This window comes from Macaca fascicularis, chromosome 20 (assembly GCF_037993035.2).
Source record: "Macaca fascicularis isolate 582-1 chromosome 20, T2T-MFA8v1.1".
Taxonomy (NCBI): Eukaryota; Metazoa; Chordata; class Mammalia; order Primates; family Cercopithecidae; genus Macaca; species Macaca fascicularis.
In genome coordinates, this window is record NC_088394.1 from 85,497,614 (window position 1) to 85,510,196 (window position 12,583).

Below are 12,583 nucleotides of genomic sequence, written 5' to 3' on the forward strand. Positions count from 1 at the left end.
GCCAAGGGAAAGGGGGGACAGAGGCCAACAGTAACTGCTCCTTACGGAGTTGTGTGGATTCGATGTGAAAATGCACATCCGGAACTGAACTCCCTGCTTACAAAAACACTCAAGATATGTTAATTTTATCTTTTAAAAAACCAGCATAGGCCGGGCGCGGTGGCTCACGCCTGTAATCCCAACACTTTGGGAGGCCGAGGCGGGCGGATTGCCTGAGCTCAGGAGTTCGAAACCAGCTTGGGCAACACGGTGAAACCCCGTCTCTACTACTAAACTAAAATACAAAAAATTAACCTGGTGTGGTGGCGGGCGCCTGTAATCCCAGCTACTCGGGAGGCAGAGTTTGCAGTGAGCCGAGATCACGCCATTGCACTCCAGCCTGGGCGACGGAGTGAGGCTCTTGTCTCAATATAAAAAAGTTCTAAATGGATGGGAGGAGAATAAACGCTGGAACAAGGAGGACGACGGCCTTAGGTTGCGCAGACTCGGATCTCATTGCAGTTTTCCTGCCTTTGCGCTACAAACGTGTCCCACAAACGCGAACAAACTTAAGAATTGCCGGGGCGTCGCCCGTTCGCCGTCCGCCCAGATGCTGGCCGCGCGCGCGTTAGTCCGCAAGGCGGGACTCGGCCTGAGCCCACCGCGGCCCGCGCAGCGGCTGAAGCGCCGGGGCAGTAACGGCGGACGTCAAGCAAGTCCGGCCGCGGGGTCCGCAGGGCCCGGGCATCACTGCCCCGCCGCCGCACTCTGAGCGACGCCATGTCTGCGAGGGCGGCCCTGAGAGAGCGCGGTGACGTCAGTTCCTCCTTTCCGGGCTCTGATTGGTCAGAGCGCCCGGAGCTTCTGGTTGGCCGGCCCTGCTATCATCCCAGGGTGCATTGCGGCGCCGTTTCCTTTCCGCTCGGTTGTCTTCCTGCGCAGGAGGTGAGCTAGACTCGGTCCCGGCCTTTGGGCTTCATCCGGCGCCATCGGCCTGGCGTTGCTGCCAGCGCGGGCATGGATGGGCCCCTTCTTTTTCGCAGACAGCGTTGGGCCGGGGCCCGGGCTCTAGGCGCGGCCGGACGGCCCAGGCTGGAGGGTTCAGGGCGGAGGTCCGGGGGGTGCGCGCGCCCGGGGCGCGGCCTCTCACTCGCTCCCTCGCGTTCGCAGCCGCAGGGCCGTAGGCAGCCATGGCGCCCAGCCGGAATGGCATGATCTTGAAGCCCCACTTCCACAAGGACTGGCAGCGGCGCGTGGCCACGTGGTTCAACCAGCCGGCCCGGAAGATCCGCAGGTGAGCCCTGCGCTCGGGGCGCCCCTGGGGCTCGCGCCCGCGGCTGCGCCTTGGTTTGGGGGTGGCCGGTGCCAGGGCGGGGGGCGCTGTCTGCGGCCGCCGCGGAGCACTCGCCTGGCGGCCTTAGGCGAGGGTGACCGCCGCTGGGCTTCTCTCCACCAGACGCAAGGCCCGGCAAGCCAAGGCGCGCCGCATCGCCCCGCGCCCCGCGTCGGGGCCCATCCGGCCCATCGTGCGCTGCCCCACGGTTCGGTACCACACGAAGGTGCGCGCTGGCCGCGGCTTCAGCCTGGAGGAGCTCAGGGTGAGTAGTGGCAGCGCCGCGGTGTCGGGAGGGCCCTGAGTCCCCTGTGCTGGCCTCAGTCGCGTGATGACATTCTCCGGAATCGCTGGACGGCCTTGATGAAAGCACGTTTGAACCCTTTTCCATCTGATCGCTGGGCCTCTCCATCCGGGCCTCGCGGCGGCGAAGGCCCGGGCCCGCCTCCATCTCTCTCCGCTTCTGGGGCAGGTGGCCGGCGTTCACAAGAAGGTGGCGCGGACCATCGGCATCTCTGTGGATCCGAGGAGGCGGAACAAGTCCACGGAGTCCCTGCAGGCCAACGTGCAGCGGCTGAAGGAGTACCGCTCCAAACTCATCCTCTTCCCCAGGAAGCCCTCGGCCCCCAAGAAGGGAGACAGTTCTGTGAGTACAGGGCTCTCCGGCCGTCCTGGCGCGCGGGGAAAGTGAGGCCGGGTTCCTTTATCGGCGACACCCGTCCCTGGGCCCTGCTGGGGTGAGAAGAACCAAAACCTCGTGGCCGTTGTGATCCGCAGGATACGCCTGTCTTGCAGGATGACGAGCTAATCGGGACTACTAAGGTTCACCTGTGGTTTTCAGCAGGGATGACCTTAGTGGTCACGGCAAAGGCTGTGTGACTTGGAGCCAGCTTTTTCCGTTGAAATCATTGTCTCCCTAAAATGCTTCGTGTTCTGGCCTGGCGCGGTGGCTCAAGCCTGTAATCCCAGCACTTTGGGAGGCCGAGACGGGCGGATCACGAGGTCAGAAGATCGAGACCATCCTGGATAACATGGTGAAACCCCGTCTCTACTAAAAATACAAAAATTAGGCCGGGCGCGGTGGCTCAAGCCTGTAATCCCAGCACTTTGGGAGGCCGAGACGGGCGGATCACGAGGTCAGAAGATCGAGACCATCCTGGATAACATGGTGAAACCTCGTCTCTACTAAAAAAAATACAAAAAACTAGCCGGGCGAGGTGGCGGGCGCCTGTAGTCCCAACTACTCGGGAGGCTGAGGCAGGAGAGTGGCGTAAACCCGGGAGGCGGAGCTTGCAGTGAGCTGAGATCCGGCCACTGCACTCCAGCCTGGGTGACAGAGCAAGACTCCGTCTCAAAAAAAAAAAAAAAAAATGCTTCGTGTTCCAAAATATTCTAGAAAAACCTTGTAGGGTAAGGTTGATAAAAGTCCATTGTATACGTTTCCGGGTAGTTGAATTAAGGAACGATTTTCTCTGCCCCGTTCCTGGTTCACAGGTAGATATAACTGTCTCATGCGTGTTGTGTCAACTCAGTAAGATAGCCACCTAACTAGTAATGACTGTTCTCAACACTGGGGACACAAAGTATGTTGGAGGAAAGGCTCAGACACTGGTGCTGAACTCGGGATCCCCAGGGGGAAGTTTCGGGCCAGGCGGGGGTGGAGTCCTTGGGGCAGCGCGGCTAAAGGCACTTAACTCTTCTCGTTCATCAACAGGCTGAAGAACTGAAACTGGCCACCCAGCTGACGGGACCGGTCATGCCCATCCGGAATGTAAGTTAACACTTGCTCAAATCCAGCTTTAGACGAGATCAGTGGGTGAACACATGGATATCTGAGATGGGGATCAGGCCTAAGAAAGTTAATGGTGGCAGTTGTGCTGTGTGTGGAGGTTTGTGGAAAAGAATATTTCTTAGTTTTTACTTCTTGCAACCACGAAGCCGTAAATTGGGAAGTTTTTTTGGAAAGAGAGTTTCTCTACGTTGCTTACACTGGTTTTGAATTTTGGGATTTACAGACCTAAGCTGCCGTGTGTAGCTCAGGCAGGGAGGGTTTTTCTTTTCTTTTCTTTTCTTTTTTTTTTTTTTTTTTTTTAAATCACAGGGAAGGTGACTGACTCAAGAGTCGCTTTTCCGCAGTTGGGCAGCACACCTGCCCTTACATCCCCCGAAGTCCTCTGGGTTCTGATGATGCCTATTGTGCCTTTGCCCATTGACACACTGGGTTCAACAACTTGTGTTTCTCTTCTAGGTCTATAAGAAGGAGAAAGCTCGAGTCATTACTGAGGAGGAGAAGAATTTCAAAGCCTTCGCTAGTCTCCGCATGGCCCGTGCCAACGCCCGGCTCTTCGGCATACGGGCAAAAAGAGCCAAGGAAGCCGCAGAACAGGATGTTGAAAAGAAAAAATAAAGCCCTCCTGGGGACTTGTAATCAGTCAGCAGTCACGCTGGGTCTCCCCGTGGTGTATTTCGTGGGAGCTGCTGGGCCTGGGATGGGGTTTCGCTGCTGTGACTTCCTTACAGGGGATTTGGGGCTTTCTTGAAAGACAGTCCAAGCCCTGGATTATGCCTTCCTTTCTGTGTTAAAGCACTGGGTGGTTTGGTCAGTGGCTGATGTAAAATGGTTTTCTTGTGGGGAGGTTACAGAGGCTGACTTTGGCCGAGTGGACTTTTTTTTTTCTTCTTCTTAAAGAGATAAGGTTGGGCTGGTGCTCACACTGTCATCCCAGCACTTTGGGATTGGCTCAGGAGTTCAACACCAGCCTGGCCAACATGGCAAAATCCCGTATCTACTAAAAATTTAAAAATCAGCTGTGTGTGGTGCCATGCACTCGTAGTCGCAGCTACTGGGAGGCTGAGGTGAGGGGATCACTTGAACCCAGGAGGCAGAGGGTGCAGCGAGCCAAGATCATACCACTGCATTCTAGCCTGGGCAACAGTGAGACTGTCTAAAAAAATAGATAAGGTCTTTGGCACACAGGGCTGGAGTACAGTGCCACAGTCATGGCTCACTGCAGCCTTGAACTCGTGGCCTCAAGCAATCCTCAGCTTTTCTAGTAGAGGGGTTTAGAGGCACGAGACCCTGCACCCAACCTAGAGTTGCCTCTTTTAAGCAAAGTAGTTTCTAGTTAATGTAGCATCTTGGACTTCGGGGCATCGTTCTTGAGCCTGTTGTGCCTGGTGACCATGGTCCTGACCCTTCCCTTCGCTGGGCGTCTTCACCCCGACACCAAGGTACTAGATGGCCCTGCCAAGTGTCGGCCTCTCCCGTTAAACATTCTGAAGCCATTGTTTTTGCTTCGTGGGCGAGAGGCAGCCAGAGAGCGTGCCATGGTGCCCTGGTCTGAGCTGGGCATCCCCATGTCTTCTGTGTCCGAGGGCAGCATGGTTCCTTGTGCAGTGCCCAGACACCAGACACAGGCTGCCCTGGTCCTACCAGCTCACAGCAGCACCTGCTCTCCTTGGCAGCTATGGCCATGACAGCCCCAGAGAAGCAGCTTCAGGGACCGAGTCAGATTGTTTTCTCTGCATGCCTTTGCCAGGTGCAGGCATTGAGGCACCCAGTGGGCTGTTACTGGCGTGGAAATGGGTGATGCTGGTACCTCTGCTGCTGCACTCAGTCACACTTGGTACCTGATGACACCTTGCTTGTTTGGAAACAGATCCTAAGCCATCTAGTAGATGATTTGGAGGCTGTTGGCTACTGTTTCATGTCTACAGTGTACGTGCTGAGTTTGATCAGTTTGTATGTTTGGGAATCTTGTCCTCTAAAGTTAAGGTGGGCCAAGCGCAGCGGCTCATGCCTGTAATCCTAACATTTTGGGAGGCCGAGGTGGGTGGATCACCTGAGGTTGGGAGTTTGAGACCAGCCCGGCCAATATGCTGAAACCTCATCTCTACTAAAAATACAATAATGAGCTGAGTGGTGGCACACACGTGTAATCCCAGCTACTCGCAAGTCAGAGATTGCAGTGATCCGAGATGTGCCACTGCACTCCAGCCTGGGTGACAGAGCGAGACTCTGTCTCAAAAGAGAAAAAAAAGGTTGTGCAAGGTGGATGGTTGGAAGCTTAAACCTAGGCTCATATCCTCACATGAAAGGGCATGAAGGTCTCTGGTGGACTCCAACCTGGCTGAAGGCTGGTCACAGGGTGTTGGGGGGGTCACTGGCACTGGGCACTCCAGCCTGCTTCCTCCCTACCACACCACACTAGGGGACGGGCCTTTCCTGCTGTCTGCAGGGAGCACCTGGAGTAGCTGTGCAGTGTGATGTGGTAAGTGGAGTAGAGGTCTGCACCCCATCACACCCCTTGCTGCTTTTACAAAGCACTGTGATCTGCTTGTTCCGGGGGCTCTCCTACCAGCTGACTTCACGGGGAAATCGGGGGGTTCAGGTATCGTCCGTGCACCTGGGGCAGGGCAGCCTGCACTGAACCTGCCAGAGCGTCCTCCCCATTTCACTGAACGAAAAGTCCCCAGGGCCATGTTCCTAACCCTATGTTCTCTCCATTTGCTTAATCCATTAAGACCCCTAACAGGAGAGGGTGGATTTTCTCTGTGGTGTCTCGGACCCTGCTGTTGGCCAGCGCCGTTAGCAATAGGTCATTTTTCTAGGTTACGTTGGGACAATGTGAGTCTGGTGCCGGACGTGGCTGTGGGTTGGGCCGGTCTGCCTACTGCCTGCGGCTCCACTACCTGAGATGCAGCAGGTGCGGCTGCGCCCTTCTGGGACTGCGGAAGGCTCCCTGCAGGATAGCTGGGGACTGGGCAGGTGGGTGAGGCAGCTCCCTGCTGACACCCAGACCTTGTAGCTGGAGCAAGATCTCTCCTGATCGGGGGACAGGCCTGTCTGCTCCAAGACAGACTCTGCCACCACGTGCAAAGGGGCCCTTTGTTTAACTTAGTCCCTGGGCACCGCCCGATTCAGCACCTGGCGGCCCAGGTTGCCCCGCTGGTGGCTGGTGGGGACACGTGCCTGAGTGTGGGCGTGACCTAGGGGGCGCTGTGGAACCTGGGCTGGAACCAGCCCTCTGTGCCAGGCTGCAGACAGGTGCCGCCGGCCCTGAGGGGCAGCTGCCGTGGCATGAGTCACTGGGAGCTGAGAGGAAGGGCCCCGACCCAGCCTCAGCAAAACGGCTTTGGGGAACACCTTGATTTCAGCCATGCGAGCCCTCCCAGGGAGTGCAGCCAAGCTGTGAAGACTCAGACACGGACCCGTGTGCCACGAGCTTGTGTCTGCTGCCCAGGGGAGGAAGTGCACCCAGGTTCCTCATTCCGTTTTGCAGGATTCCATCGGTGTGCGGGCACTTCCCGTTCAGCCTGTCGCCCCCGGGGAGCACGGACTGGCTCTGTGGCGCCCTTGGCCTTGTAGAAGCGTTGGTTTTATGGCAGGTGCATCTCCCACGGTGGGCGGGGCTTTGCCAGCAATGCCCATGGGGATCATGGGGCCAGGTGCGCTCCAGCTCCTGCAGAACTGCTCAGGGATAGTCTCGGGAGGGGCTAATCGCGTGCCCTGGTAATGCCCTGGTGATGCGCCATTTCTCACGCCGGCTGCTCTGGCCCCAGCTAAAGGGGAAGACTGGTGCTGACGGGAGCTGCACACAATTTTTCTCCATGTATTGTTTATTTTGCTTTTTCTTTTGGCTAGACATTAGGAATTTCAGTTTTCCCAGGTTGTATTTTTCCTTTTTTTTTTTTTTTTTTTTTTGAGACGGAGTCTCGCTCTGTCGCCCAGGCTGGAGTGCAGTGGCCGGATCTCAGCTCACTGCAAGCTCCGCCTGCCGGGTTTGCGCCATTCTCCTGCCTTAGCCTCCCAAGTAGCTGGGACTACAGGCGCCTGCCACATCGCCAGGCTAGTTTTTTGTATTTTTTAGTAGAGACGGGGTTTCACCAAGTTAGCCAAGATGGTCTCGATCTCCTGACCTCGTGATCCGCCCGTCTCGGCCTCCCAAAGTGCTGGGATTACAGGCTTGAGCCACCGCGCCCGGCCAAAAAGATTCCTTTTCTATTTTAAAATTATCATGCAGGGCTGGGTGAGGTCGCTCACGCCTATCTAGTCTGAAAACTTTGGGAGGCTGAGGTAGGAGGATGGCATGAGCCCAGGAGTTTAAGGCTGCAGTGAGCCGAGATCGCTCCACTGCCCTCCAGCCTGGATGAAGAGCGAGACCCTGTCTCAAAAAAATACATATTATGCAGTAGTTTCAACCCTGGAAGAGTAGTGTGCATCTTTGAATTTTAACATGTGTTCCTCTCCCATCCAGGCATAGTTTTATTTGGAATCTGGTTATCCTGTAGTTGCTTAGTTAAAAATATATGTAATTGCAATCATTTAAAAAGCAAAAAACAGGCCAGGTACAGTGGCTCCTGCCTGTAATCCCAGCACTTCAGGAGGCCAGGGCAGGCAGATCTTTTGAACCCAGGAGTTTGAGACCAGCCCAGGCAACATGGCAAAGACCCATGTCTACCAAAAAAATAAAAATACTGGCCGGCGTGGTGGCGGCACCTATAGTCCCAGCTACTCAGGAGGCTGAGGCGGGAGGATTGCTTGAGCCCGGGAGGTCGAGGCTGCAGTGAGCCGAGACTGTGCCACTGCCCTCCGTCTTGGGTGACAGAGTGAGAGACCCTGTCTCAAAAAAAAAAAAAAAGAAGAAGAAATAATGCTAATTAGAACTGTTGTAATTTAGAGGGAAATTACAGTCATTTTAGGTTATTTGGTGTTTTCTTCATTTCGTTTAAGCCAGAGAAGAGTGGGTATCTGCATCCTCTTCTCTGTTTTCCTGGGTCTCCCTGTATTAGTTTTTTCTTTATAATTAGTCACATTTATTTTTTATGGTTTCTGTATCTTAAATTTTTTTTTTTAAGTTATAGAAGAGGCCGGGCACGGTGGCTCAGGCCTGTAATCCCAGCACTTTGGGAGGCCGAGGCGGGCGGATCACGAGGTCAGGAGATCGAGACCATCCTGGCTAACACGGTGAAACCCCGTCTCTACTAAAAAATACAAAAAACTAGCCGGGCGAGGTGGCGGCGCCTGTAGTCCCAGCTACTCGGGAGGCTGAGGCAGGAGAATGGTGTAAACCCGGGAGGCGGAGCTTGCAGTGAGCTGAGATCCGGCCACTGCACTCCAGCCTGGGTGACAGAGCGAGACTCCGTCTCAAAAAAAAAAAAAAAAAAAAAAAAAAAGTTATAGAAGAAATATATGCCATTGGCCAAAAAAAAAAAAAAAAAAAAAGTCCAGCTACACAGAAGTGAGGAGAACGAAGCAAACAGCCGCTTCACGTCCCACACCCTGGGAGCAGCTGCACCCAGGTCTGTCCGGAGACGGTGTGTGAGCATATTCCAGCACAAGAATCTGGACTTCTGTTTCTTTTTTTTTCTTTTTTTTTTTTTTGAGACGAGTCTCGCTCAGTCCCCCAGGCTGGAGTGAGTGCCGCAATCTCGGCTCGCTGCAAGCTCTGCCTCGCGGGTTCCCCCCATTCTCCTGCCTCAGCCTCCTGAGTAGCTGGGACCACAGGCGCCCGCTGCCACACTCAGCTAATTTTTTGCATTTTTAGTAGAGATGGGGTTTCACCGTGTTCGCCAGGATGGTCTCGATCTCCTGACCTCGTGATCCACCCGTCTCGGCCTCCCAAAGTGCTGGGATTACAGGCATGACCACCGCGCCCGGCCTCTTCTATTTCTTATTTATTTATTTTTTTTGTTGAGACGGAGTCTCGCTCTGTCGCCCAGGCTGGGGTGCTGTGGCTGGATCTCAGCTCACTGCAAGCTCCGCCTCCCGGGTTTATGCCATTCTCCTGCCTCAGCCTCCGAAGTAGCTGGGACTACAGGCGCCCACCACCACGCCCGGCTAGTTTTTTGTATTTTTTTAGTAGAGACGGGGTTTCACCGTGTTGGCCAGGATGGTCTCGATCTCCTGACCTTGTGATCCGCCCGTCTCGGCCTCCCAAAGTGCTGGGATTACAGGCTTGAGCCACCGCGCCCAGCCGGCCGCTTCTGTTTCTTATGAAACCAGCTGATGCCACACTGTGTGCCCTGTGTTGTGCCAGGCACCTAGACGGACCTGGCTTCTTTCTGTGCCTGTGAAGGGCAGACAGCGTTGTGTCTGTGCGGTCTTGCAGGCAGGAGAACGGGAGGGCTGCTGTCTTCATTTGCTCACAGAGTTGGGCATCTCCAGTTACTGGACCTTCTTGTCTCTCTGGGGCCCCGTGACCTGCTTCCTCTCGTGTTTCATTGCGATGTTCATCATTTTCTTGAACTGCAGCTGGTCTTTATGAGTTAAGGAACTTTTGCCTTCTATCACCTGTTGACAACATTTCTTTCCTGCTTGCTCTTTTCCTTTTGACTCGGAGAGCAAATGAGGCGTTCTTTCAGGAGATGGTGTGGTGGGATAGACCGCAAACTCAGCATCGATAGTGGATGTCGGTCATTCTTTTTGACTTTCCAACATCAGAACCCACTTTTGGGGAATGGGAGGCAGAGCCCCCCGCTCTGCCCCTCTGCAGAAGCTGCTGCACTGCCCAGGCTCCTTGCGGTGAGCTGAGCCCAGGCCCTGCTGGCCCCACACAGGTTGATGGCTGTGAAGCCACAGGTCTGTGGGCAGAAAGGTCACATCACGTGTCCCGGGTGGGCACGGAGTCCAGACGGGGCGGGCGCCCTCACTGTCCTCACCCTGGGCTTCAGGGCACCGCCCTGCAGTTCCAGGAATTTCCTGGTAGCCTTTTCTCTTCCTCCGTCGGCTGGAAGAGTTTTCAGTTGCTTCGAAGCCCCTGCCGATGCTGAGGGCATGACCGGCCCCGGCTCTGGGCCCCTGTGTGGCTCACTCAGCAGGTATCGCACTGCCCACCACACCAGGCGCTGTGAGAGCACTGGGCTACAAGGAAAGAGGCAGGGGCTGATGTGGAGCAGGTGCTGGGCAGACAGGCGGCCGCAGGGGAGGCAGAGGGGCCACCTAAAGGCAGGGAGATGAAGGGAGGACAATTTAAGAGCAGTTTATGTCGGGTCCAGCCCCACAGGGTCAGTGGATTTTTCTCCCCGTGTGCGGAGACGAGAGATTGTAGGAATAAAGACACAAGACAAAGAGATAAAAGACAGCTGGGCCCGGGGACCACTACCACCAAGACGTGGAGACCGGTAGTGGCCCCGAATGCCAGGCTGTGCTGGTATTTATTGGATACAAGACAAAGGGGCAGGGAGTGACAGCCATCTCCAATGATAGGTAAAGTCACGTGGGGCACGTGTCCACTGGACAGGGGGCCCTTCCCTGCCTGGCAGCTGAGGCAGAGAGAAAGAGAAGAGAGAGAGAGAGATAGCTTATGCCGTTGTTTCTGCATATCAGAGACTTTCAGTACTTTCACTAGTTTGCTGCTGCTATCTGGAAGGCAGAGCCAGGTGTACAGCGTGGAACACGAAAGCGGACCAGGAGCGTGACCACTGAAGCACAGCACCACAGGGGGACGGTCAGGCTCGGACGACGGGTGTCAGGTCGGGCCCCGGACGACGGACGCCGGGTCGGGCTCTGGATGACGGACGCCGGGTCGGGCCCCGGACGACGGACGTCAGGCCTTCCACAAGATGTGCAGGAGTAGAGTCTTCTGTAAACTCCCCTGGGGAGAGGGAGACTCCCTTTCCCGGCCTGCTAAGCAGCGGGTGCTTTTTCTTGACACTGACGCTACCGCTAGACCACGGTCCACTTGGCAACGGGCATCTTCCCAGACACTGGCGTTACCATTAGACCAAGGAGCCCTCCGGTGGCCCTGCCCGGGCATCACAGAGGCTCACACTCCTGTCTTCTGGTCACTTCCCACTATGTCCCTTCAGCTCCTAACTCTGTATGGCCCGGTTTCTCCTAGGTTATGATTGTAGAGTGAGGATTATTTATTTATTTATTTATTTATTTATTTTGAGACGGAGTCTCGCTCAGTCGCCCGGGCTGGAGTGCAGTGGTGTGATCTCGGCTCACTGCAAGCTCCGCCTCCTGGGTTCACGCCATTCTCCTGCCTCAGCCTCCCGAGTAGCTGGGACTACAGGTGCCCGCCACCTCGCCCGGCTAGTTTTTTTTGTATTTTTAGCAGAGACGGGGTTTCACCATGTTGGCCAGGATGGTCTCGATCTCCTGACCTTGTGATCCGCCTGCCTGGGCCTCCCAAGAGTGAGGACTATTATAATATTGGAGTAAAGAGTAATTGCTACAAACTAATGATTAATGATATTCATATATAATCATATCTATTATCCATATCTAGTATGACTATTCTTATTTTATATATTTTATTATACTGCAACAGCTCGTGCCCTTGGTCTCTTGCCTCGGCACCTGGGTGACTTGCTGTCCGCAAGTTTACGAGTTAAGGGCACCTGCTGCCTCCCAGGCACGGCCCTAGGCTGGGACCACAGTGTGCCAAACTACTCCCTGCCCCTTAGTGCGTCTCTGAATTTTCAGCTTCATCTCAGCCAGCCAGGCGCGGTGGCTCACGCCTGTAATCCCAGACTTTGGGAGGCCGTGGTGGGTGGATCACTTGAGCCCAGGAATTCAAGACCAGCCTGGGCAACATAGTGAAACCCTGTCTCTACAAAAATTTTAAAAATTGACTGGGTGCGGTGGCTCATGCCTGTAATCCCAGCACTTTGGGAAGCCAAGGCGGGTGGATCACAAGGTCAAGAGATCGAAACCAGCCTGGCCAATACAGTGAAACCCGTCTCTACTAAAAAAACAAAAGTTGGCCGGGCGCGGTGGCTCAAGCCTGTAATCCCAGCACTTTGGGAGGCCGAGACGGGCGGATCACGAGGTCAGGAGATCGAGACCATCCTGGCTAACACGGTGAAACCCCGTCTCTACTAAAAATACAAGAAAATTAGCTGGGCGAGGTGGCGGGCGCCTGTAGTCCCAGCTACTCGGGAGGCTGAGGCAGGAGAATGGCGTGAACCTGGGGAGGCGGAGCTTGCAGTGAGCCGAGATCGCGCCACTGCACTCCAGCCTGGGGCACAGAGCAAGACTCCGTCTCAAAAAAAAAAAAAAAAAAATACAAAAGTTAGGTGGGCATGGTGTCACACGCCTGTAACCCCAGCTAATCGGGAGGCTGAGACAGGAGAATCTCTTGAACCTGGAGGCGGAGGTTGCAGTGAGCTGAGATTGCACCACTGCACTCTAGGCTGGGCGACAGAGGGAGACTGTCTCCAAAAAATAAAAATACAAAAATACAAAAATTAGCCGGGTGTGGTGGCAGGCACCTGTAGTCCCAGCTATTCAGGAGGCTGAGGCAGGAGAATCGCTTGAACCTG

The 12,583-nt window shown here is 55.2% G+C and overlaps 1 protein-coding gene and 1 non-coding gene across 2 annotated transcripts; both read left to right on the forward strand.

Moving 5' to 3' along the window:
- The first annotated feature begins 892 nt into the window (after positions 1-892).
- On the forward strand, positions 893-3,754 carry RPL13 (ribosomal protein L13). The gene is made up of 6 exons (XM_005592813.4): positions 893-924; positions 1,150-1,273; positions 1,436-1,577; positions 1,785-1,958; positions 3,027-3,083; positions 3,561-3,754. Exons 2-6 carry the CDS (start codon positions 1,170-1,172, stop codon positions 3,717-3,719), a joined length of 636 nt encoding a protein of 211 aa, XP_005592870.1. The 5' UTR covers positions 893-924; positions 1,150-1,169; the 3' UTR covers positions 3,720-3,754.
- Positions 1,642-1,725, forward strand: LOC123570708 (small nucleolar RNA MBII-202). The gene has a single exon (XR_006694962.1). It is a non-coding gene; the product is annotated as a small nucleolar RNA MBII-202 (small nucleolar RNA).
- Positions 3,755-12,583: the final 8,829 nt, after the last annotated feature.